This window comes from Cnephaeus nilssonii (assembly GCF_951640355.1).
Source record: "Cnephaeus nilssonii genome assembly, chromosome: 10".
NCBI lineage: Eukaryota > Metazoa > Chordata > Mammalia > Chiroptera > Vespertilionidae > Cnephaeus > Cnephaeus nilssonii.
Genome location: NC_137081.1, coordinates 82,888,886 through 82,915,080, shown reverse-complemented (window position 1 = coordinate 82,915,080; position 26,195 = coordinate 82,888,886). Strand labels below are relative to the sequence as shown.

At 46.0% G+C, this 26,195-nt stretch overlaps 1 protein-coding gene across 2 annotated transcripts in view; it reads left to right on the top strand.

Annotated features, from left to right (window-relative positions):
* CCDC93 (CCC complex scaffolding subunit CCDC93) overlaps positions 1-26,195 on the top strand; it is a 107,071-nt gene that overhangs the window by 66,687 nt on the left and 14,189 nt on the right. For both annotated transcript variants that reach the window (XM_079782225.1, XM_079782224.1), the window contains exons 14-23: positions 2,507-2,580; positions 4,003-4,084; positions 4,989-5,060; positions 6,349-6,402; positions 7,944-8,006; positions 11,061-11,169; positions 14,818-14,900; positions 16,952-16,989; positions 19,061-19,145; positions 20,907-21,020. In XM_079782225.1, coding sequence (XP_079638351.1) covers positions 2,507-2,580; positions 4,003-4,084; positions 4,989-5,060; positions 6,349-6,402; positions 7,944-8,006; positions 11,061-11,169; positions 14,818-14,900; positions 16,952-16,989; positions 19,061-19,145; positions 20,907-21,020 — 774 coding nt within the window. The remainder of the gene's footprint in view (positions 1-2,506; positions 2,581-4,002; positions 4,085-4,988; positions 5,061-6,348; positions 6,403-7,943; positions 8,007-11,060; positions 11,170-14,817; positions 14,901-16,951; positions 16,990-19,060; positions 19,146-20,906; positions 21,021-26,195) is intronic.

Here is a 26,195-nt window from a genome sequence, read left to right as displayed (position 1 = left end):
GAGCCATGATGCTTGACCCAGCTGGCTGTTCCTGATGCATATTAGTCCTTCTGTGTTTGCTAATTCCACACAGTAGGCCGCCTCAGTCCATCTCTGTCTCTTGGCCATTTTTCTTGTCCCTTGTTCCAGCATAATAGTCTGGATTTTTAGGACCTGAGGCAAGAAGGGGTTGCTGCAACTTGTACTTGGTCCTTCATTTTCAACTAAAATCCTTGGAACTTTTTTTTTAATTGTTCTTTTGAATAAGTAACACATTTACATGGTTCAAAATTCAAAAAGTACAAAGGGTTCACTCCAGGAACTCAGCCACACAGTTACCTTCTCCAGAAGTGACTATAGTGTGACCAACTTCTTATGAATCTTTCTGGAAGTAATGTATCCTATCTAATAAAAGAGTAATATGCAAATTGACCATCACTCCAAGACAAAAGATGGCCGCCCCCATGTGGTCAAAGATGGCCACCCCCATGTGGACACAAGATGGCCGCCACAAGATTGTCTACAGGGGAAGGCAGTTGTGGGTGACCAGGCCAGCAGAGGAGGGCAGTTGGAGGTGACCAGGCCAGCAGAGGAGGGCAGTTGGGGGGGACCCAGGCCGGCAGGGGAGGGCAGTTGGGGGAGACCAGGCCGGCAGGGGAGGGTAGTTGTGGGCGATCAGGCCAGCAGGGAGGGCAGTTAGGGGTGACGGGGCCAGCAGAGTAGGGCAGTTAGGGGTGGCCAGGCCGGCAGGGGAGGGCAGTTAGGGGCAATCGGGCCGGCCGGGGAGCAGTTAGGCATCGACCATGCTGGCAGGGGAGTGGTTAGGGGGTGATCAGGCTGGCAGGCAGAAGTGGTTAGGGGCAATCAGGCAGAGGCAGGCGAGCGGTTGGGAGCCAGCAGTCCTGGATTGTGAGAGGGATTGGGCCTAAACGGGCAGTCGGACATCCCTCAAGGGGTCCCAGATTCGAGAGGGTGCAGGCTGGGCTGAGGGACACCCCCCCCCCCACCATGCACGAATTTCATGCACGAGGCCTCTAGTGAATATATAAGTAACCTGCACATTCTTTTATACATGTATACATTTAATGTATATACATTCTTTATACTAATTGGAAGCATATTATACTTAGGGTTTTGTACCTTGTTTTCTTAACAGTAGATATTAGAGTTCATTATAAAAACTGCATTCTTTTTAATAGCATGTTAGTATTCTATTATATAATAACTAGAGGTCCAGTGCACGAAATTCGTGCAGTGGGGGGGCGTGGTGGGCCCTCAGCCTGGCCTGCACCCTCTCCAATCTGGGATCCCTCTTGCAATCCTGAACCACTGGCTCCTAACTGCTCACCTGCCTGTCCTCCTGGGAAACCCAGGGCCAAGGGCTTCCTGCTGACACCATCTCTACTCCAGTCTCCCCCCAGTGCAGCCCAAAGGCCCAGCTCCTCCCGCACCCCAACCCTCAGCCTGTCTCCAATCCCCCCTGCCTGCCAGGTTAGGGATCTCACGGGTCAGGCCGCTGGCTGCTGGGATCCAGGCCGTTTCCTGGTGCAGGAGCTTGCTGGTTAACAAAACCTTGGCAACAACTTTCAATCAAGAAGCAAATGTTGTAAAAAGTCAAAAGTAATGTTGATAGCAGGTGCCTTTCAGTAGGAAGGGGGGAATAAAAGGAGTGGCTGTGTACAACTATCTATACTAATAGGGATAGTAGTACCCTACTCTGCTGGCCCCGTCACCCCTAACTTCCCTCCCTGCTGTCCTGATCGCCCACAACTGCCCTCCCCTGCTGGCCTAATGGCCCTAACTGCTCTCCCCTGCTAGCCTGATTCCCCTAACTGCCTATCTGTTCTCCCCTCCTGGCCTGATCCTCCTAACTGCCTATCTGCTCTCCCTTCCTCTCCGTGCCCTTCCTCTCCGCACCCGTCACAGGCGTGCTGAGAGCTCTCTGCCATGGCCCCGCCCTGTCCTGATTGGTTGTTACATGATGGCATCCCAGCCAATTTGCATACTCCTCTATTATTAGTATAGATAGTTGTACACTTTAGTTTATTTTTCAAATTTTCTTTTTTAAAAACCTCACAATCTGACTCAAAATGGAGGTGAAATAATTCAAGAAGATAGGAGATTTAACCCTGTTCCCTGTTAATTAACATTCTGAAATTTAAACCCAGGTCTGCCTTTCACAGCCACTCGTTTTATTCCCCCCTTCCTACTGAAAGGCACCTGCTATCAACATTACTTTTGACTTTTTACAACCATTTGCTTCTTGATTGAAAGTTGTTGCCAAGGTTTTGTTAACCAGCAAGCAATATGTGTCAAGAAGGGTTTGGTTTTGACCTGCCCATGTTTTCCCTCTACCCCCATCCTATTTTTCTTGTTCACCTGTTTTCTCAATGTACAGCTAAATCCTGTGGGCTCAGCCACCTGTCAGAAGTGGAGTTCAGGTGGAACCACGGGGAAGGAGAATGGCAGCGCTCCCTCTTCTGTGTTACCAAATCTCTAGCAACAAGGCCTCCATTCTCTCTTGCAGTTGAAGAGTCATAGTGAGAAACTGGACAAGGAACAGGCAGCCCTTGAGAAGATAGAATCCAAAGCTGATCCAAGGTAAGAGGTTTCAGCATGTGTTTATTTTCTCTTTGAAGAAAGGGACTTCGCCAGTACCTGTTGGCTTAATTGGTTGGCTCACAGGACTAAGGAGCCAGGGGTCATGCTTTTGTCCTTGTACAGGTCAGTTAATTTCATGTGCTACCCAAAATGTGCCTGTCGCTCAGGCACATGCTGAGATGTGCTTGGGCTGCCTGTTCTTCCCAATTGCCCTGGAGATCAGAAGCAATATGTTTGGAGTTTTAATTATTTTTTCATTTTTCTGTTTTTAAAAACTAAGTAATACATTCACAGTACAAAAAGGCATATGGTGAAAAGTCTTTCTCCCACCCATCCCCCAGACACCCAGTTCTCCCAGGAGTCAACCATTGTTACCAGTTTTTAACAGCACTCACTTCAGCCGTGTCTCCTTGGGAGTAAAGATGCAATTTTTTCTGCCAAAAATCAGCCTCTGTTTTTTTTGTGGGTTTTTTCCCCCCACTTTAAATTAAATGTCTTTAGGCTATTTAAATTATACAGATAAAGCACTTACATTTGATGTTTTTGTCACCAAGCTGTTTGGGTAGTGAAATCTCCGAAGTGTCTGTCACTCACTTGAATGAGATAGTTAAATCATTAAGTTTCAGGCCCAGATTGAGCAGTTCTAGGTTCGATGGACATTTTAGCAAGGAAGTGCCCACAGCTTACTTGGCTTTATAATTAGAAAGCCCTCTCATGATATGGAGAAAAACTACTATTAGATACTTGACATTCTTATATTCAAACGAGAGGCCTCGTGCGTGACATTCATGCACTGGGTGGGGGGGTCCTTCTGCGCGGGCCATGCCCTCTCATAGTCTGGGTCCCCTCGGGGGGATGTCCAACTGCCATGGAGGCGGGAGAGGCTCTCCAGTTGTGAGCCCGGCTTCTGGCTGAGCAGAGCTCCCCCTGTAAGAGTGCACTGACCACCAGGGGGCATCTCCTGCATTGAGCGTCTGCCCCCTGGTGGTAAGTGCACGTCATAGCGACCAGTCATTTGGTTGATTTGCATATTAACCTTTTATTATATAGGATTAGTGTGTTTAATGACCTTAAGCAACGTGTTTCCTTTTCAGAATGGATATTAAAAATGGTTTTCCATATGCTTTGAATACGATTGAGTAATTGGTATCGTTAAGTATATCCAGTATTTTGAAATTAGTTGATATTTCTGCAGTTGACATTTTAATTCTGGTTTCTGTAATGTTTGTTTAGATGTAGCTAATGGACTCTGGCATATAAATGAATAATAATGTCAGTCTTAATCACTTGTGGAGAACCCATTAGACACTTGGGAGAGACGAAGGAAATTAAAAGGGAGTCCTTTTTTAGCTGGGGACTTGGTTTTAGCTGTGATTCATAAAATCATAATAGCTTGCCATATGTCATTTTTTGTCTTTTCAGTATTCTGCAGAACTTGAGAGCTCTTGTAGCCATGAATGAAAACCTAAAAAGCCAGGAACAGGAGTTTAAAGCACATTGTCGAGTAAGTGTTGCTTGGTGTCAGCAGACATTAAACCAGGAATCTTGTAAAATCTCTTGCTTTCCCTCCCCTTGTCCTGATGTGGCATCCTATCCAGGTGCAGTCAGAAAAGGAGATTCCTGTCCTAGCCGGTTTGGGGTTTGGCTCCTCAGTTAGAGCTTCGGCCCTCAGACTAAAGGGTCATGGGTTCGATTCCGGTCAAGGGCACGTACCTTGGTTGCAGGCTTGATCCCCGGCCCCAGACAGGGCATGTGCAGGAGGCAACCAAAAATGTGTATCTCTCACATTGATGATGTTGCTCTCTTTCTTGTCTCTCCCTGTCTCTTCCACTCTGTAAAAATCAGTGGAAAAAATATCCTTGGGTAAGGATTAACAACAACAAAAAGAAAGAAAGAAAGAAAGAAAGAAAGAAATTCCTCAAACAGTTGTGTAAGATGAATAGAGTACTGTGGTAGGTACCCTCTGAGGACACCGGCTGTGCCAAACAGTCTTACAAACAATGTTTTCTAATTTACAAATGTATTTAAAAGAAAAGTCTTACCAAATATAAAGGAATAATATTATATAAAAGCAGGGATGTCCTGAAAACCTGGGATATCTGTTCATCCTGTGTATAAGTCCTTGTTTCTGCCGTCTGAGGACTTGATGTCTAGTAGTGGGGGTGATGGGTGCACAAGTGCCCATGACCACAGCAGGAGGCAAGAGATGCAGCCCCGCAAGCTCTGTGTAGCCTCCTGAAAAAACTGTCCCAGACTGACAGTTGGAGATCAGGGCAGCTAGTTCCTAATAGACTTTTTGTCTTAGCATAAACTCACAAAATATGAAAATAAGACTCTGGGTCAAGTTAAAAAGTGCATCCAGTTTCTAGCTTGTCCAAGTTTCATAAACATTTGTATCACTTTTGAAGGAGGAAATGACGCGGCTACAGCAGGATATTGAAAACCTGAAAGCGGAGAGAGCTCCAGATGGAGAAGTAAAGGTAAAGGCCCTGCAGGAGTGCTCGAACTGTGAGGCGCTGTTATGACTCAGACTGAAAAGTTTCCTGGAGGACTAACCAGCGAAAGGACTGGCTGGAAAGACGAGTTTCCTTAACTTGGTCCTCTGAGTACACATTTATCAGCTGTTTTCATCACATGATTTATTTAGATTTCTATCCCTCTCCTTTCTCTTCTTTCTGGTGGGTGAAAGACAGCAGTGGGTGTGGACGGCAGCTACTCCAAACGAGAATGGCCAGATTATAAGTCTTCTTCTTCCTTCAGGGAAGGGGTGTTTTCAGGAGTTGCCTGAGCTCTGCTTCCCACTCAACCTATTCTTCTCTAAATTTGGGACCACTTTACTCCTTTCACCCTCCATTCCTGCTAGGGACATGCCCCACCCTTAGAAGGCAGCACTGAGCGGAAGCAGGGGAACAGTGCTGGGTTACTATCAGCTCCGGCAGCAGAGGCTTCCTGCACTGAGGGGCCTGCCTGGCTCTCTGAACAAAGACTAGGTCTCCTGAGGATCTAGTATGGGTTTCCATCAAGCATAGCACAAGGACAGAAAAAAGTCTCACCAGTATAAGCACTGCTGTGTTTGTTTCCCTTCTCACACTTGATTCAAGACTTATTTCCTGAGCACCCCTGTGCTTGGGTGTGAGAGTTGGACATGATCTCAGACTCATCAATTGCACCATCTCCCTCATAAAAATAAGGAACTTGAGGCTCAGGGAGGGGAAGAAACTTGTGCAAGCCAATTGGCAGGAGTGCTCTCCAGCCCTTTTGCTTAGGGACTGAGAGGGACACTGCATATCAGTGGGGAGATGCCGCCTGCCTGGCATGTCATTTCAGCCAGACCACACTACTCTCCGCACCTGTGAGAAGGGGAAATACCAGAGTGTGGCCGTGCTGGGCAGTGGTGTCTGGGACCATCATCACACGGTCGCCTCTCCAGTTGTTACTAAAGTTTTGAACCTTTGAGGCTCAAATCATCAGCTCGGTCAGCTTCTGAGTTTGCATACATCACATACTCTTAGGATCCCGTTTCTCTTCTCATCAATCACATCTCCTTAGAAGGATTATTACATTCAAAGACAAAGTTAGCTTATTTGTAACTGACAGATATTTAAGAACAGTTTAAAATCTGGGGCTCATGTAGCACTATTCCCTTTCTGTTCCCTGACCAGACATGGTCGGTGAACTGTCCCCCACACCACTCCTTCCTACATCTAGACCCTCAGCTTCTATCCATTTGCCTTCCTCAGAGTTGTTTCTTACTGTTTACTGTTTCAGACCCTCTCCAGTGGAGAGCCGAATGATGCCCTCACCCCCGTGATGACTCATAATGTAAGTACCTTCCCGTTACCAGGACTGCCAGTGTTCTCTGCAGGTGTGGTGGCCAGCTTTATACTCTCCTGTGGCCCTTTCTCATGCCTGCTTTCATTTTCTCTACGGCATCTCCTCATCTGGAATGTTGGGAGCATTGCCCCATTTTGCACACCTGGTCCCTCAGATAGAGGCAGGATCTCACCAGGGCTGGCCTTGAAGGCCACCATTCTAGGGAGGGTTTCTCCTAACACCTTGTGCAGGAGTGCTGTCTTTACTCTGGCATCTCTGCTGAGAAAGGGGAAGCCTGCATTGGCCGTACATGCTGGTCACAACCCCTAGGCTCTAAGGGGTGGGTTGGTGAGAGGGAAGAACACCTCTCTTCATTGTACTACATTCCAGGGTCAGCTAACCATAAAGGGCCAGTAAATATTTTTAGCTTTGTGGGCCACTCCACTGTAGTGGTCATAGTCAGTAGGTAAATCAAAGGATGAGACTGTGTTCCAATAGAGCTTTACTTACAGAAATAGGCAGAGGCAGATTTGGTCCAAGGGCTGTCAGATTTGGCTCTTGGGCTACAGTTTGCTGACCTCTGTGCTGAGTTAAACTAATGCTTCCAGGACTCCAGCACGCCAGGAAACCTTCAGGAGAAAGAGAAAAGGGAGAGGAGGAGGAAGAGAGAAGCAGGAAAACCTCTAATCATTTTCCTTCTTTGGGGATTCTTTTCCCTTTGTGCCCTTAGAGCATGAGCTTCAGGACTCCTGTGAAGTCTGTGGGGTTTGCTTGCAGCTGAGCCCTGTGGAGGAAACTGTGTTCTCTCTCTCTCTTTCTCTCTCTCTCTCTCTCTCTCTCTATCTATCTATCTATCTATCTGTGTGCCTGTGTGTGCATTTGGTAGGGGATACTTGTGGCCCCCTTGTAGCTTCCTCTAACTCAGCAAACCATCTAGCAATGTCTCTTACCTCATTGGGTTCAGTGAACTGTCTAGTTTCTCTCTTAATCCATTGTTATCCAAAAGAACTGTCCACAGTGGTGGGAATATTCTGTATCTGCACTGTCCAGTACAGTAGCCACTAGCTTCATGTGGCTACTGAGCACTTGAAATGTGGCTAGTGCAATTGAAAAACTGACTTTTTATTTCAGTTAATTTAAATAACCACATGTGGCTGGTGGCTATTATATTGAACAGTGCAGCTCCAAATAGAAACATAGAAAGCAAGCCAGCATCACCTCCAGACACAAGAGGTTCTTCAAGTCATGATCCTCTCCTCATAGTTTGGTTTTGGTGTGGGGGAGGGAAGGGCACATGGATATGGGGGATATTTCTCTTAAGAACACTGGATTCCGCCTGGATCCCAGAAGAAGGAAGAATTGTTATAAAGTGATGTTAAAGCGTGTCAAAGGCCTCACATGACATAGGATACAGACTCTTGGCCATTTGAGAAAAGAAATTTGGGGCCTCAGGATTGGGGAGAAAAGGTTAAAAGCATTCAACTTCAAAAGACTTCATCAAGGAATGAAAGTTCTCTATTCCCAGATAACTGTCCTCTTTCAATTTTTAGGAAGACCTAGACAGACGATATAATATGGAGAAAGAGAAGCTTTATAAGATCCGTTTACTACAGGTGAGTAAAAACAAGAGCACAGAATTACATAAATGCATCTAGCTAGGTACAAATGTCCCATAGCAAAACTCGAAAGTTTCAGTCTCTGAGAACCAGAGAGACTCGGTACTAAGGCTGCTGTTGCTACCCTTCTCTCTGGAGGGTAACTCAGTGGTTTAAGGTGTTGATAATAAGGCCTTATGTGAGTATGTTACTTTCACCATCATCTTGTTTGATTTGACCCTCACCCTGGGTGGAGAGGAGGTATTATCCTCATTTTCTATGTGAAGAAATTGACTCAAATCCATTAAGTACTTGACCGTGACCAAGCATCTGCTAAGTGCCAGAGCCAGCATTCAAGTTCCCGTGTTCTTGTCTAATAGTTTCCTCTAAAACTCAGTGCCCGCTTATCTGTCTTAGTTGGTAACCTTGGAGGTTTGTGAGGACATCGGATATGGGGGATGTAGGTTTTAAAGTTGACTCTGAAGCCGAATTCACATAGAGTCAAAATCACATTGTATAATCCCTTACATTGCCAAGACCTGGCTTACAGTAGCTCAGAATCCAAGGATCAAGTTGTGTTGTACTCTGGCCCAGGCCTTCTTTCTGTTCTCTGGGAAGGGAAGGCAGGTTCTGGGAGGAATGGCCAAAGGGCTATGGGGGCCAGTGGGACCTTGTTTTTCCTATCTCTGGCTCTTGCTTATTTGCTGAACTGTTTGGTTAAATTCAGGTGAGTCAAATTTGTCCTTGATATAAGGGCACTATACTAATCTTTAAAGAAACAAAGAAATAAAATCAGGACAGTACAGCTGTGTATTTGGAATCTTTTTTACTGTGTGGTTTCTGTATATTTAGTGTTGCATTCGGTCCCAGGAATAGAAAATGGGATGGCCCAATTTTTGGGAGCTGGCTGGTTCTTTGAGGACCAACATCTGGACCAAGATATGTCCATACATCAAAGTACAAGGGAGCTTATATGCAAATTGCAAACTGTACAGCTTCAGACTGGCTAGAGGGAAGCTGCAGTAAAATCATAAGGGCCTGAACCAGGGCAGGATTGGTGGGATGGACAGAAATGAACCACAGGGGAGAGATTGGGGAGCTGTATCCGATGGAACTGATTGGTGGGTGAGAGAAAAAGAGGAGTCAAGGATGGTGCTCTGGTTTCTGACTTGGGCAGTTGGGTGGATACCTGTGTTATTCATTGAGAAAAAGCATTAAAGGAGAAAGAATAGGGCTAAAGCGGGTGGGAGTCTGACTAAGTGTTAAGTGAGATTCGTTTGAGGCTTTTTAAAGGTTGGGGTACTCAACTATATAGAAATCTCCAAGAAGTGATGGGTATTGGGTCTGATGCTCAGCATAGTCTGGACTGGAGATCAGGTGTCAGCTGTGTAGGTAATTATCGAGGCTGTGAAATGTAGGCCAAGAAGAGACTAAGGGAAAGCAGGAGTCATAAAGCAAGAACCCACTTAGTCCTGAGACTGGAAATGTTGGGGGGAGGAGGGGCTGAGCGACTTCCTCCAGGCAGCTGTTCAGACCATGTGGGCAGCCCAAGGCAAGGAAAACATGAGCGCAAGGTCTCATGGGAGCTGAGCAGAGAGCTCAGTAGAGAGAATGGTAAATGTTGCTAGAAGTCAAGAAAGCTAGAAGCTGAGAATTGCCCGCTGGCTGTATTGCAAAAAAGATGACATTGGCAAGAACAGTTTCAGGGGGGTCTTTGAAGAAGCTAGCTGGAGTGTGGGGTGAAGGATGACTGGAGGGAAGTGGAGAGTTAGAGGAACAGAGGGTATGTGGCTCTCAAGAAGTTTGGCTGTTCAAAGGAGAAAGGTTGGCAACTGAAACATGGTTAGGGTTTAAGGAAGGGCTTTTTAAATAGTATTTAATATATTTGTATTGATTTTCAGAGAGGAAAGAGAGAGCGAGAGAGAAACATCAATGATGAGAGAGAATCATTGATTGGCTGCCTCCTACACGCCCCACACTGGGAAACAAGCCCACAACCCGGGCATGTGCCCTGACCAGGAATCAAACCGTGACCTCCTGGTTCATAGGTCGACGCTTAACCACTGCTCAACCACTGAGCCACGCCAGTCGGGCAGGAAAGGGCTTTTTTTATTTTTAAGAGTGAGATACTTGAACATATTTAAGTACTGGTGAGAGGGAGGCAGTAGAAAGGGAGAGGTTAGAGATATATGAAAAAGAATGGAGAGTATCTTTAGATTCCTAAAATAAAAACAGGAGTCAGAGCCTGAGCACCCATGGGGGATGTAGCCTTGGCCAGAAGGAGAAATACAGCTTCCCCTCGTACCAGAATGGATGATGGGCTTCTCATTTGGAGGCTTGTATTTCCCCAGTGATACAGAGCTCCACCTCTGCCGTTGTGAGTGAAGCAGGCCTGGGGAGTGGAGGACAGGTTGGCACAGAGGAAAGGCAGCCCCAAGAGCCACTTAGTCCTGAGACTGGAAATGTGGAGGGGGAGCTGAGCTACTTCCTCCAGGCAGCTGCCCTGCTGGGGAAGGTGGTGCTCAGAGCTGCCTGCCTCAGGAGCCTGTGAGCTCCCCTGCACCACACCACACTGCTGTGTCTCCCCAGATGCAGTCAGAGAGGCACTTTGGCCAATATACCCCCAGTCCATGGTAGAGAGAAAATACTGGAGAGGTATTTTAGGTTTTAATTGCGGGAGTTTTTCAGTCAGATGAAGGGATTTAGAATTTATATGGAGGCAGCAAGGTGGCATCAGTTCCTTGTCACCTAGTGGAATTGGCTACCCTAGAGTCCTTTAGGGCCTAGTAGGCTGGCTGGGTGCTCTGGCCACACAGCCCATCCCATTCCTTATCCTCCTTCCTTGTCCATTAATTTGATGCCTCTGGGGTTCCAATCGCAATCACACCTTCTCCGTGTATTGCAAAATCAGAATCTGAGACAGGGACCTCAAGCCAACAGTAGAATTTGGGGCCTGCATTCCAGGACATGTGGCTGTGCTCTGGGTGGGTGGTGGGCAATGTTTTGGCTTCCTAGAGAACACACAAGGCCTTTTATCAAATAGTGTTGTCTCTCCCTCCCTTTTGCGTTTAGGCTCGAAGAAATCGAGAAATAGCAATTCTGCATCGCAAGATTGATGAAGTGCCCAGCCGAGCCGAGCTAATACAATATCAGAAGAGATTTATTGAACTCTACCGCCAGAGTAGGTGCATCAACCACTGATGAGCTCAGGAGGCTGATCCTGGGAGGGCCAGGAGGCAAGGGTCTGTGTCCCACTTTAGGGTAGTGGAGCATGCACCATAGCACAGTCTATGAAACCAGTCTGCAAAGGGCTCCGTTTTATCGTCAGGCCCACTCAGCACTCGTTCCACGGAGCCCTGGTGGGTAACTGACAGTCCCGAAGCAGCACGGAGGTGCTCTTACTGCCTTCTCAACAAACAGTTACTCTAGTTGAGTTCTTAGAATATTTTGAACCAGCCCTCATCTCAATCAGCCATTTGGCTCCACTGAGCTCCCCATCCACTTTCCAGCATTGCACAGAACATCATGACCTCATTATCTCTAGATCAGTTCTCACTCCTTGTCCTTCTTCTCTCCAGACTTTCTGGCTTATGTGATCCATGCCTTTTACAGCATCGTATTCACCCAGTAATCCAGGCCTGATCAGTGACCACATCTCAGGCTCAGAGTGGCCCTCAAAGCTGTCATTGCCTTTCTGAGCTACTGCCATAGCTGTTCTTATTTGCATCACAGCTCAGCTGAATGACTGTTGGCTGGTCTGCAGCCCCTTCTGCAAGTCTCTCATCCACACATCTGACTATGTCACTTCTCCCACTGCTGAAAAATCTTCAGGAGCTCCCCAGAGCCTTCTAAATAAAGCCTCTCCTTATTCTTTTCGGGGTTCTCCCCAGCCTAAGTGGCTGCTGGGGGGCCCTTTCTTGCTCTAAGTCCACAGTTGGCCTCACCAGTCTACACACTGCCTCTGAACACACCATGCATTTGGACACCTGAGGCCTCGACTCCTGTACCTGACTCAGACCCTTCCTCCTCTGTCTGACAAAATCCTTCAAGACTCCTGGACCATTGCCCCTTCCTCTAGGCTCCCACTGGACATCTCACGCTCTATAGCCTCTTGGTCCTGGTTTTCCTCTTGGTCACTGGGGTCACTGTTCAGCCAAGCTGGGCCCCCTTAGTCCACTCTGATTCATGCTGCTCTGCTCCATTTCTGAGTCATGGTCAAGTCCATTCCTTCGGGACTTGTGCTATAGCCACCTTCTCATCACTTTTAGAGTCTGACCCCTTCTCTGCACTCCTAGCTGGGAGACCTTTCTCAAACATAAATTTGATCATTTACATTCTTGCTTTAATAGCTCTAGCATTTAGTAATTCGCCATAACTTGTTGGATAATCTTCAAAATCCTAAATGCCCTGATAAAGTCCTCCATCGTCCAGGCTAGAGTCACTGATTGGCTTTCCCTACAGTCCTTCAGTGCCTCTCCCCTCTCAGAAGGATATCCGAGTCTTGGCCAGTGAGCTGGTCCCCAGATCCAGTTGAAGTTTGCCACTGCCCTGCAGATCCTGGCAAACTTCAACTCTTCTTTAAAATCCACCTCATATTTTGCCTTGAGAACTTGGCCTCTGAAGAGTCTTCCTGGTTTGGTCTAGAGCAGTGGTCGGCAAACCGCGGCTTGCGAGCCACATGCGGCTCTTTGGCCCCTTGAGTGTGGCTCTTCCAAAAAATACCACGTGCTGGCGCACACGTACAGTGCGATTGAAACTTCGTGACCCATGCGGTTTTCAGCCTGGGTGAGTCTATTTTGAAGAAGTGGCGTTAGAACACTCAAGGGGCCAAAGAGCCGCATGTGGCTCACGAGCTGCGGTTTGCCGACCACTGGTCTAGAGCACTGTACCTGCTGGAGTCCAGACTTGTGCTTCCTTTCCCATTTCTACCCCACCATCCTGAAGGTCACAGTCTTCATCTTTGACCCAGGTCCTCGGCTGCAGGTAGCAGCAACGGCAGTTTCTCGGCAGAAAATAGCTTCTGCCTTTAAGTTAAATCTTTTCCCTTAATTTTCTACCCTGCCTACTTTAAAGCTTTTAAAAATATTAAGTAACTAGAGGCCTGGTGAATAAAATTTGTGCACGGGTAGGGTCCCTAGGCCTGGCCGGCGATCAGGGCCGATTGGGGCCTTCTGGCTGCTGGCTGGGGCCTTTTTTCTTTCCGCACCACCCCCTGGTGGTCTGCGCACGTCATAGCAAACGATAGAAGTTCCAGTTGAACTCGCGCGGGGACACTTAGCATATTAGCCTTTTATATATATAGATAATACCTTGTATCTGTATAGCTCACAGAGTAAATTTCACATGTTAAGGTCATTTTGATAGGACATTTTTAAAATATATATATTTTATTGATTTTTGCAGAGAGGAAGGGAGGGGGATAAAGAGTTAGAAACATCGATGAGAGAGAAACATCAATCAGCTGCCTCCTGGACATCCCCTTCTGGGGATGTGCCCGCAACCAAGGTACATGCCCTTGACCGGAATCGAACCTGGGACCCTTCAGTCCACAGGCCGACACTCTATCCACTGAGCTAAACCAGTCAGGGCTGATAGGACATGTTTATACCAAAGACTTTTTAATCAGTTATATCAGAATATTTACATCATTTTTTTTAAATTATCATCAGATACTTGCATCCTCCAACCAGTCCTTGAGCTGGATGGAGTAATGGTGCCAGCTACATTCCTGAGCAATTAAGCTAAAAGTTGACTGGTGCATTTACAACAGTGACTGTTAACTTTGGCCACCCATTGTAATCACCTGGGTCCCATCCCCAGAATATCTTATTTAATTGGTCATGGACTTTAAAAGCTCCTCGGGTGATTCCCCTTTTCAAGCAGGATGGAGTACCACTGTTCTAAAGCTTTTAGCAAGAATAATAATACTCTATATTGACTGGTTCATAGTGTGATTTTTATACAAATTATACATTTTGATGTTGGAAACATTTTTTTTCCTGTTCCATCAAAGCACTTATATCAGATTATTAACTTCTGTTACCAGATATGTTCAGCAAATTTCCCTGACCTTCCCTGTCTTTGAGCTGCACTGCTGGAGGAAAATACAGCTCTTACTGGATATAAAAGTTAAAAGTTGACTGGTTTAAAGAATTGGATGTTAATGTTAATGGTAGTTGCCCAAGGAAACCAGAATTGCCCAGGCCTGCTCTGCTTCTCTTCTCTCCTCTCCCAGTGTGCTGCTCCAGAGGCAACCTGATTTCAGGGACCCAGAGCCCATGGCACAGACCCCACGTAGTCTTGGCTGTGCCTGATAACCATGCGGCTTCAGATCGTTAGCTACAGCTACACTGGTGTGCTCAGCTTGGGCTCAAAGCCTGGCTGTGAACCCAGGTCTTGGGGTTTTATCTCTCTCTGGGTGGCTGTATATTATGGGAATTTAGACCCCTGAGGAGGTCACCTACGCTCTGAGCTATGTCGGTGTGGGAAGGGAGGAAGCCACACAACCAGAAAGAGTTTTCTTGGCGTTTCATCATCCTTGTCACCTTCCTCCCAGGGCTTCTCACCTGAGGGACTTCTGAGAAACCCACATCTGACCAGGAGATTTCTCCAGCCCCTGCTCTTGGCCAGAGCAGTTTCGACTGGCTGCGTGCCATCAGCCTGTAGCAGCTGTGCACAGGCTTGTGTGCCCTGTGGGCTTCTGCCCAGCCTGCAGGTCCAGAGTACCAGCCTGACAGGTCCCACTCTTGGGGTGCCTTAAGGGGAGCGGGTGCTTAGGGTTGTTTTGATACATTTTCTTATTCATGTGCTGATTTCTTTGCATTTGCAGTTTCAGCAGTGCATAAAGAAACCAAGCAATTCTTCACTTTATATAATACCCTGGATGATAAAAAGGTTTATTTGGAAAAAGAGGTAAGAACCTTTGATGAGCAGCCACCAGTGCTGTTGACCCCAAGAAGTTCAAATGAACTTGGTGTCTGGGATGCATTCAGTTTCAGCCGAAGGAGTGCCTGGTGTATGCCCAATGCTGGGATGCAGAGTCGGAAAGTGCAAGATTCCATGGAGCTCACCTTGTTTGGGGTGAAGTGAGGCAGGTGGACAACTGTCTTATAGTGCATGGGAGACATGCCTCTTAAGAGAAACACAGCGGGCGCTCAGGAGGTGCATATGGAGGGATCCTGGAGTTGGTGAAACTTTAGAGTTTTAAAGGAAGGAACCAGCTAAATGAAATGGGGATGGTGGGCTTGTCATCGTTTACATGGGGAAATGTCTGTTTAATTATTAGTAGCAGACAGAGGCACGAACTAAAAGGATCATCAATGTGTGAAAGGGGCTTCACATGGCACTGACAGCCTCTCACTATTACTGTCAGGTAAATCCATTCGTAATTCAGGGCTCCCCAAAGTCGGATGACAAATGAGTGGGGTGGGGTGTGCAACTACGTATATAAAAGAACAATATGTACTGGTCTTCACAGTAGCAGCACAGTGTGGTGGAGAGAGCATGAGCTTTGGAGTCAGACAGATTTGGGTTGTAGCCTGGCCTTATTTTTCTTACCAGGAAAATGGGAGCACAACTTTTCGTATGATTATGATGGGAACAGAATGGGGGAAATGTGATGTTCCTTGCACATGGTGGTTTTCAATACATATAGTTCCTGCTTACCCCCTCACTTTGACAGAATTTGTTTTCATGTTATCTCCTTGCAGCCTGCACTGATTGCCACTTTAATAAGAACAATATTACAGATGTATCTTTTACCTGAGCCCACATGGAGGCATTTATAATTATCACCTTTATTGCCTGTTGCTAATCAAATGCGATAAATCTCTCTTCTAGAGGGGCTCTCCTTGAGGAGGACTGAGCTCTCATTTTCCCTGTATCCAGGGCCTTACACATAATGGGCATTTGATAAATGTTTGGATAGATGAGTAGATTGCCTTTGGTGAGATAGCTGTGCTGCACATCCTGGTCTTGGAGTCTTCTGTGTGACGTGGGAAAGACTTGCCAGTCCTAACATAGGGATGGGCCAGCTCCTGAAAAAACCTTGAACCCATTGACCTTCCTTCATTAGCAGTATCTGAAGTTGTTGCATTCTTTTAAAAACTAGGAGTATATAGGGGAGTGAGGACTTTTTAATTTTAATCCATATTATTACAGAACTTTGCATTTGAATAAATTATGTATTTTATTCCAAATCTATTTATGCCTGTGATATTTTAGCTTTCAAACATCCCAGTAGAATCATAAGGACAAGAATATAATTTCCATGTTACAGACTGAACCTGAGGTCCAAGTATAGTAAGGGCTAAGTCCTGAGCTTACAAGTTAAGTTAGTGACACGGCAAAAAGGAGGAACTAGGTTTCTAGTTTCTCCGGACTCAGAACTCTCCCCTGGACTGTATCATTGGGGTAGATAAAGAGGCATACTGTGTGGCTGAAGGCAGTTCCCTTGGGAATGGAGGCCTTGAATGATGCACTCTCTGTGGAGCCTCTCAGAGCCCCCCAGCAGCTGGCCACATTGGCAAAAAGATTTTGTGGGAAGGAATAGGATGAACAGAGTTCTCACTCCCCACCCTGATTAACCCTGTGCTCCACTGATAGCCTTCAAAATAAATTGCAAAGTTTGCAAGACAGAAAGGGCAGTGGTGGCAGTTTGCCCAAAGAGCCCTAATGTTAGCTCAGCAACTTCTCTGTGGGGATTTAGGTTTCTTCAAGGAGCCCTCTTCCTACATTCCTGTGGCCATAGGGTGTCCAGGTAGATTTTCTGGGGGAAAACTGTAGGGCTAAGATCATGTTGCTATTTGTGTTTTTTTTCATGTGACTTTAATCACCATGAACAAGGTGTGCTCTTTCAGAAGTGCTGTCCAGAGTAGGACAGGCTTTCAGGGGTTGAGGCAGGACAAGGATCTTTCAGTCTTTTGCTTATAGTTTTTTCTTTTCTTTTTTTCTTTCTTCCTCAGATTAGCCTGCTGAACTCAATTCATGAGAACTTCTCACAGTGAGTACTGTCAGACTTGGTGTGCCCTCCACTTTTCTCAGCTCACCTTAGTGCTGCAGTAGTGCGACTGAGCAAGACTTAGTGCTCATGGGTGATGCTGATACTTCTCCCCTGCTGCTAAGTGCAAATGTGCTCAGCCCTTGAGTTCTTGCAAAAACACAGTGATATTAGAGTGAATTTTAAAAACAAGGAATAGCTTAGGAAAAAGTTAACTTTCAAATTAGTTGACTGTGCCCAACTACTATAATCTCTGTATATTACTTTTGTCTTGCTATGATTAGATTAATACCAATTGTTCTTGAGGACATAGAGATGTTTTAAAATTTAGGTAATGAATTATATAATATTTTTAATCCTTACCCAAGGGTATGTTTTTATTGATTTTAGAGAAAAAAGAAGGGAAAGAGAGAGAGAGAGGCATCGATGTGAGCAAAACATCAATTGGTTGCGTCCTGTACACGTCCCAACTGGGGATTTAACCAGCAACCTTTTGATGTACAGGATGATGCTCCAACCAGCTGAGCCACCCGGATGGAGTATAATCTATATAATTTTTAAAAGATTTTTAGAAATCTTGTGGTTGACTTTGTTTTAAGTTAATGTGCATCCTCTAAAGTACTTTATTCAGATATGAATTTTTTCTCCAAAAACTGGATGTACCAAACCTGATACATTGAAATCATACCAGCCTTGAGCATGCATGCCCATTGGCCCACCCACCTCCAGGCAGCTCCAGGGCCTGCTCTCTGTATAACAGGCTTCCTTTCCTTCCAGCACAAATCTCTACTGTCCCTTGACAGGTGACTAGTAACTTATGATCTTAATAGATTACAAGCTATAGATTTTAAGCTTAATTTCTAATTGAAAACACCCATAGCTCCCTGATAAAAACTCAGTTAGTGACTTGCAACTGTGTGACATTTCTAAAAATGATGCCTTCATCTTTCCTTTCTGGCCATTGAGAGAGCCTGCAGTTTGGGTGTTTTTGTGACTGTTGACATTTTTTGGAAGAATTTCTAATCCTGGTATGCATGTGCTCTGACTCCTCTGATGTCACTTCCTCTCTGGAACTGGAGGCGAAGGGGAATGTTTTAGGACATCAGGGAATCTACTCATTTAGCTGCTGCTTCTAGAAATACCAGGTTTCCCAGCCTGGTTTTAAGAAAATCTCAGACTATGTCTACTAATCTTGAGCAGTGTCTCAAATCCTCAGATTTTTAAGAACTAATAAATGAAATTTTTAAATGTTTTTATTAATTTCAGAGAGAGGAAGGGAGAGGGAGAGAGAGCTAGAATCATCTATGCGATCGAGCCCACAACCCAGGCATATGCCCTGATAGTGACCTCCTGTGCATGGGGTGAAGCTCAACCATTGAACCACACTGGCCAGGCGAAATTCATTTCTTTTTTTCTTTTCTTTTTTGCATTTTTTTAAATTCTTTATTGCTGAAAGTATTACATATGTCTCCTTCTTCTCCCATTGACCTCTCCCCAGTCATTCCCATCCCTGAGGACATGCCCTCACCCCTTACTGTCTGTGTCCATGGGTTATGCTTATATACATGCATACAAGTCCTTTGGTTGATCTCTCACCGCCGCCCCCCGCCCCCATTCCCCTCCTGCCTTCCCTCTGAGGTTGGATGGTCTGTTCAATGCTTCTATGTCTCTGGATCTATTTTAGTTCATCAGTTTATATTGTTCATTATATTTCACAAATGAGTGAGATCATGCGATATTTATCTTTCAAAATTTATTCCTTAAGCAGTACCTACTATCATTCAAAGTAAAAAAGTTTTTGTTAATTTTAGTGGAATTTTAATTAAAGAAAATACATGTTACTGAAGAAAATTGTAGGAAAAATGAAAAAAGGTTAATATTCAATTATAAAATCAGGTTCATTTTTATGCCTTCAGAGTTTAGAGTTCTTAACTTTCTGGGCTTCCCACGGGTCCACTTGCAAAAGCCTAGTTGCCTCTTGGGACATTGTCTGGGTACCAGGCTGACTCTGTGGTACCTCCCCCTTATTCAGAGCCCTGTGTGCTAGTCATACCTATGCTCGTTTTTCTTTCAGAGCCATGGCTTCCCCTGCTGCCCGGGACCAGTTTTTACGTCAGATGGAACAGATTGTCGAAGGAATAAAGCAAAGTAGAATGAAGGTTAGAAGGCGGGTTTTACACTGGTGATGGAGAAGAGAAGGCCCTGGGAAGAATAGGCTTCTTCTGGCTGTTCTTGGTCATGTGCCCTCAGTCCTGAAGACATATCTTCATGCCTCTGCAGGGGCAGGGCCGGCTCCTAGGGCCTCCTGCACTGCTGGTCCAAAGGCAGCTCTTAGGAATATCTCCCACGATTGACCACCTGCTTTGTGCTGAGGACTGTGCTAATCCTCTTAAAGCCCTCCTAAGTGAGTGGTGTCATACCCATTTACAGATGAGAAATCAACTTCATCAGCATCACTTCCTCACTGCATCTTTGGTTCCTGACATTCTGCCATTAAAAATTGATTCCTTAGGATCTCAGGCACATTGTAGTTTTCAGGAACCTCCTATTTAAAAAAATGCAAATAATTGCTGAACTGAATGCTACTAAAGTGAGAGGCTATTGAATGCCTCAGAAGTCAGAATAGAAAGTAGAGGAACTGAAAAGGGTGGGAGCTCCAGAGGTTGCTTTTCAGATAATCACCCAGTAGCACGGAGTTTTCCTCCTTGTGGCTCTGCATATGGGCCCTTTTGTCAGTAGCTAAGCAGATTCGCTGACTGTCTAAAAGCCAGACACAGCTGCAGTTTCCTGTTTAAAAAAAAAAAAAAATGTATCACACCAGAATGATCCTCAGGCAAGGCTGTAGAACCTCCTGGGGACTTAGGGTATCTCCTCTAATGATCTTGGGGCAGAGTAGTCCAGTGAGGGATGCCAGAGCGTAAACAAATGGAAGAAAGGGTTGCCTGTGGGACCTGTCATCATAAAAACACACTTACAAAAGACAGACATCAGGCTGCCTATGCTCATCTCACAAGTGATGAAGTATCTGAGGGCAAAATCCCTCCGTATCATTTTCCCTGTAGAAAAATATTAATCTCAAAGGAGAAAAAAAGGTGTCACTAGTGACAAGACTTTTTATCCACAAAAATGAGAGCTGATGTGAGGCAGCGCTTGCCTGTACACAGATACTTAACCAAGGTGATGGGCTCTCTTGCAGAGAATGAATGGAGTCCCTTTTTGATGGCCTGTGGTATGAGGTAGGTGGAGAGCAGAGAATCTGGCTAACCATGAGCCTGTCTCAACCCACATCTCAGTGTGGTGGACCTTCCCACCTCCCCATGCTCCTCCTTAGCTGCTCTTGCTAAGAGTAAAGAACAACAGAAACTTACTGGAATTTTTCCCTTTGGTTTCTCCTTGCTATTTACTAGGCAATGCCTTCCTAGGGAAGGTATATCCTGACCCCTCATTCTCTCCCCCCTCCTCCAGGCTTCATGCTGTTGGCCCCTCAGTGCTGGATAATTTCTTGGTGTATAGGGGCTGTCTGTGTATTGCAGGATGTTTAGCAGCATCCCTGGCTTCTACCAGTAGATAACAGTAGCACCGCTTTCTCAAGACGTGGCAATCTAAACTGTCTCCAGACATTGCCAACTACCCTCTGGGGGCAAAATAACCCCTGGTTGATTGTGAATTGTTTTTAGTCACACCCAAAAACAATTAAAATAGAGCAGTTAGTGCCCAGTGATAGGAGAAGTGATAGGAATAAATAGAACCTCTATGCAATATCATGTAAAGAAATAAACCAACCTAAAAAATTATATAAAGAAGGAAAATACTGGAAGGAAATCTATAAAAATATTAGTAATAGTTGCCTTTTGGATGTTGCCAATAGCCCTTGGTCAGAACATGTCTTTTCATTACCATTTCCCAAAATATTTCAACAGATGGAAAAGAAGAAGCAAGAGAACAAAATGAGAAGAGACCAGTTGAATGACCAGTACTTGGAACTGTTGGAAAAACAGAGGCTATATTTTAAGACTGTGAAAGAGTTCAAGGAGGTAAGAGGGAGATTGGCCGGGCTTGTATAGCTGGAGGGAGATTTATGTTCACTTCCACATGAGCCTTTAGAAACCAGAGCACTTCCTTGGTTTTCTATTAGTCTGTGATGGGAAAGAGAAGGTGGCAGTGAGATCTGACCATGAAGGGTGGCATCTGGGTAGGTCGGGATCACCTTGTTCTGAAGCCATCCTGAGGCTCTAATTGAATGTTCCAGGAGACTTAACATCTTTTTTCATTTTCCTAACACTTAACAAGCACATCCATCCATCCATATATATAAAAAGCCAGGGGCGCCCTAACCGGTTTGGCTCAGCGGATAGAGCATCAGCCTGCGGACTGAAGGGTCCCAGGTTCAATTCCGGTCAAGGGCACGTACCTTGGTTGCGGGCACATCCCCAGTAGGCGGTGTGCAGGAGGCAGCTGATCAATGTTTCTCTCTCATCGATGTTTCTAACTCTGTATCCCTCTTCTTCCTCTCTGTAAGAAATCAATAAAATATATTTAAAAAGAAAAACAAAAACAAAAACAGGGGCTGTCACAACCAAGACAACCAGACGGACAACTGAACAGGCTGTGTGGGGTGACCAGGCTGGCAGGGGGGTTAGTGAGGGACAAGGGACGACCAAACGACTGAACAGCAGGCTGCGTGGGGTGACCAGGCTGGCAGGGGGATTAGTGAGGGATGACCAAACGACTGAACAACAGGCTGTGTGGGGTGACCAGGCCAGCAGCAGGGGCAGTGAGGGGCGACCAAATGACCGAACAGCAGGCTGCATGGGGCAACAAGGCCTGCAGAGGGGGGCAGTGAGTGGTCACTAGGCCAGCAGGGGGGCAGTTGGCAGCAACGGGGGGGACAGTGAGGGGCGACCAGGCTGGCAGGGGGGGTGCAGTTGGGGGCAACCCGGCTGGCAGGGAGGGGAAGTTGGGAGCAACCAGGCCAGCGGTGGGGGGGGCAGTTGGGGGCAACCAGGCCGGCAGCGGGGGGGGGGCAGGGCACAGTTAGGGGCGATCAGGCAGGTGAGCAGTTAGGAGCCAGCGGTTCCGGATTATGAGAGAGATGTCCAGGGATCTGGCCTAAACCGGCAGTCAGACACCCCCCAAGGGGTCCCAGATTGGAGAGGGTGCAGGTTGGGCTGAGGGTTTCCCCCCACCCCCACCCCCCTGTGCACGAATTTCATGCACCGGGTCTCTAGTTAAATTTATAAAATGGTAGCATCAGCCCACCTCACAGGCCACCTAGAAACTATGTTTGTTATGGATTTAGACCTAGAGCTTTTCTCCCCTCAACCTTAGGATGTGGGGGGCACCTTGAGAAGCCGTGTAGGACGAGTGAACTTTGAAGTGTGCCAGGCTTGGGTTGGAATCCTTCCTTTATCACTACCAGCTGTGCCCTTGGGCAGTTACTTAGCCTTAATTTCATCATTGGTGGGTTCTGTTGGGTCAGATGAGAGACGATTGCATCTGGCACTGTATCTAGCACCTGTGACACCCACCAGTCGCTGAATTTCATTTGTCCCAGTCTTTTCTTCCCTGCATTTGGGCAGGGTTACTCTCCATTGTTCCAGAAAGAAAAGTGTATGCCCTTTACTTAAGAGATCTTCCAGAAAGGAGACTACTTTGTCACTTCCCAGATCTCAGCAGCTTTATTTCCAGGAATATCTACCCCCATTCTAACCTAAATCCATGTGGTTTGAATGAGTTTAAAGGTTGCTGAAAATACAGAGGCACTAATGATAAGTTGTATCCTGGTGTTTGGTCTACAGAATAAAAAAATACAATCTTTCCATAGTGATAATTTTGTTCTTGTACAGTTTTAAGACCTTCCTTCCTTTCCTCCTTCCTCATTTTTTTCTTTCCCTACTTCTCCTTCCCCTTTTTGTAGTTTAGCTTTCGGGGGCTATGGGCATTTCAGAATCTTTCATCTTTTCACTAAAGGTTCTTCCAGCTCCTACCATGCATGCCCCGGGGGATATATCAGGTTATAAAACAGATTCGGTCAAGAAGCTTATGTCATGATCTCAGGGAGACATGACAAGCAAGGAAACAAGCCGTAATAAACTAGTAATAATAAGTAATTTCAGTCTTTGCCGAAGGGGAACTAACATACATGTTGTGGTCAGGAAAGGTCTCTCTCAGTTTGGAAGGACGTGGCCATGAGCAGAACAAGAGTCCTTCAGCCAGGGAGCAGCCCTGCAAAGGCCTAAGGCTGGGCAGCATCAGACATGACCTGGCAAGGTGTTCCAGGTCAGGCTGGAGCTGCAGTTGCGGAAGGGCCAGTGAGTGAATAAACAGAGACTGGCAGGGAATAAACAGGGACTCTTTTCCCTTTAATTCAAGTAACAAAGAGAGAAGGCCTGGGATAAGAATTACGTTTCAAATGTTGCTTGCACATGCCAGCACTGCCCTACAGAAACAAAAAACAAGTAAGTTGGGGAGGATAAGTATGTGTTGTCAAAGTCAAAGCAAATAAAAGTGAAATGGAAAAGTTCCTTCTTGCACCACAGGCTCGGGGCTGAAGACTTAGGGTGACCTCCAAAGACATATGTTCCTTCCTACCAAAGGTTCCTTCAGGTGTATTAAACATCAAGACGTCTGTGTTCCTGCCTCCTGAGACAGTTCTCTCCCAGCAGAGACACGGGTGGGACCTTCAGAGCCAGGGAAGGCCCCTAGACCAGGTCCTTGCCATGCTTAAATGCCCTTCCGTCCAAAGCAAGTTAGAAACAGAGGGAGGAGAAATGTAGTATGTTCTTCAGCTAAATGTTTTTTATTTAACGACCTCACCTCTTTAAAAAATAGCATGGCCTCTTGTTTATGTTAAAATTACCTTCCTCTTATAAAATAATGATGATAGTGCATTGCTCTTTTGTTGTTGTTGTTACAAAAATTTTAATTTAGCAACCATATATCAGTGTTCCCAAACCTTAAAGTTTCTTCCACAAGCTCCTCTGAGGTGACTTGGGGCCACCATAGGAGTTAAGGAGGAGGTGGCGATGGTGGCTTGCTTGCTGCTCCTCAGACCTTCAGCCAGAGTAATTCTGATATTTTACATGCTGCAGTTCCAAATAAGATCTCATTTGGGGTAGAAAACTAGTTTGAAAGTTGGACTTTCATCCCAGGGTGGAGTCTTCTCCCAGAACCTTCTCTGTCCTGCTTTCTTTACCTGCCTCTTGCCCACATGCTTGGTCTTCTACTCCTGAATTCTGAATTCCCACCACATCCTGGTCCCAGCACCAATAATGACTCGTCATGCAGAGCACAGTATTATTGTCCAGAACCTCGCTTCTCTTTATTGCATGTGTTTTGTTCCACATTAATTGAGCACATTAATTCATGCCCTCACCCTGGGAAAGTCTGCCAGGAAACAGCACATACTCTGAAATCACAAATCACCTTAATCACAGTATTACATCAACTAATTCTGTTGCTAAACCACATCTCTCACAGGATCACCAAACCAAGGTTTAAATTGTAGCCCAGCATTGAAGCCTGAAGCTGGCTTTGCACACATAATCTTGAGTGAGCAGATGTGCTGTGTCTGGCACCATAGCAGGCCCCTATGGTTTTAAGTAGGAAAGAAACAGAGGCAAGGAGACATTTTCCCTTTCATTCTAGAAAAAAAATGCCTAAAGGACCCTTTCTGTGTTCAAACAGTATCATTCTGTGGTCTCCCACAAGGCTCCTAGTAGATTGCATGGGACTTCCTCAGTACACACACCCACGGGTGACAGCCTGGATGGCCCTCCTGACAGCTCAGGCTTCGCTCCGTGTGGGATGACGCTCAGAATCGCCCCTACTGGGATTCTGCCACAGCAGTGGGTTCAGGCTTCTGTGTTTTTGCCTCATTTTTAGAAGGTGAGGTGGGTGAAAATTAAAGCTGATTTCTTTATTCATTATTTTGTTTTCTCTTTTGTGAGAATTTTAAAAAAGACACAGAAGTAGAGGAAAGTACTATAAAAATACGACGATCTACTTGTTCTTGTTCCAGCTCTATCCCTCCCTACTTTGGGAGGTGGGGAGATTGGAAGGTTTTTCTCCCAAGCAAACTTCAGTAACTAATTTTTGAAAGGAAAACTTTCTTCTTAAAACTTCACCATTTTTCTCTTCCCACACCCAAGAAAAATTAACTGCCTCCCTCTCCAAAAGTATGTGCTCAAAAAGTGTCAGAGCACCTTGCTTCTGACAGAATAGTTCAGCCTTAGCCCAGTCCAAGAGCCTGGCTAGGCCTCGGCACTGAGTGCAAGATGAGTGTACACCTTACAGTGAGCTGGTATTTGTCTTAATAAAACCAGCGTTGTTGCGGCCATGAGTCATGATGCTGCCAGAAAGAGCAAAGGGCCTCCAGAGAGCTGGGAGCACTTAGGCGCAGGGAGGAGATGGAAACACTGACATTGGGGTCTTGTATGCAGAGGGTTCAAGGGTGAAATGAAGTTTTTCTTCCACATTGATGGGTTTCCAGGGAAGCATGGCTGCTAGAGGCCTGGCCCTCAAGCTCAACCTCTCCAAGCTTTTCCCACTGCTACGTTCACCTCAGTTTAAAGCAGAATTCCTTGTGACATGGCCCAGGGAAGGGATGGAGATTTTGTTGCTGTTGCTGTTAAGCATCTCCTGAGGGTATTTTTCCCATTGCTTTTCAGAGAGAGTGGAGGGGAGGCGGGGGAGGTGGCGGGGGGGGGGGGGGGGTGGGGGCTGGGAGGAGACATGATGTGAGAGAGAAGCATGGACAATTGCCTCCCAAAAGGGCCCCACTGGGGGCAGGAGCGAACCACAGATAGAACATGTAGATAGTCATATTTTTACAGTATTTTTCTCTATTTCTGTGTCAAGGGAGCATACGTGCCCTTGACGGGGAGTCGAACCCAAGACCCTTCTCTGCGCATCCGGTGCTCTAACCATTGAGAAACACTGGCCAGGGCAAGGGGTGGAGATTTTTGCTAGCAGATGGATGTGTCCTGAGCTATGAAAGCCAGTGGGAACAAGAGGGCAGAAGGACACAGTGAGAAGCCTTTGAAGATGTCTGAAAAATGGAATATAAAATAATGCAGAGATGACCTTATACCACTATATGTCAGTTACACAGGCAGGGGATGGGGCCAGTGACCGACCTCAGTAATGTCCCTCAGCACATACAGTAATAGATCTCACACAGCTCATTCTTAAGGGGGAAGGTGTCCCCT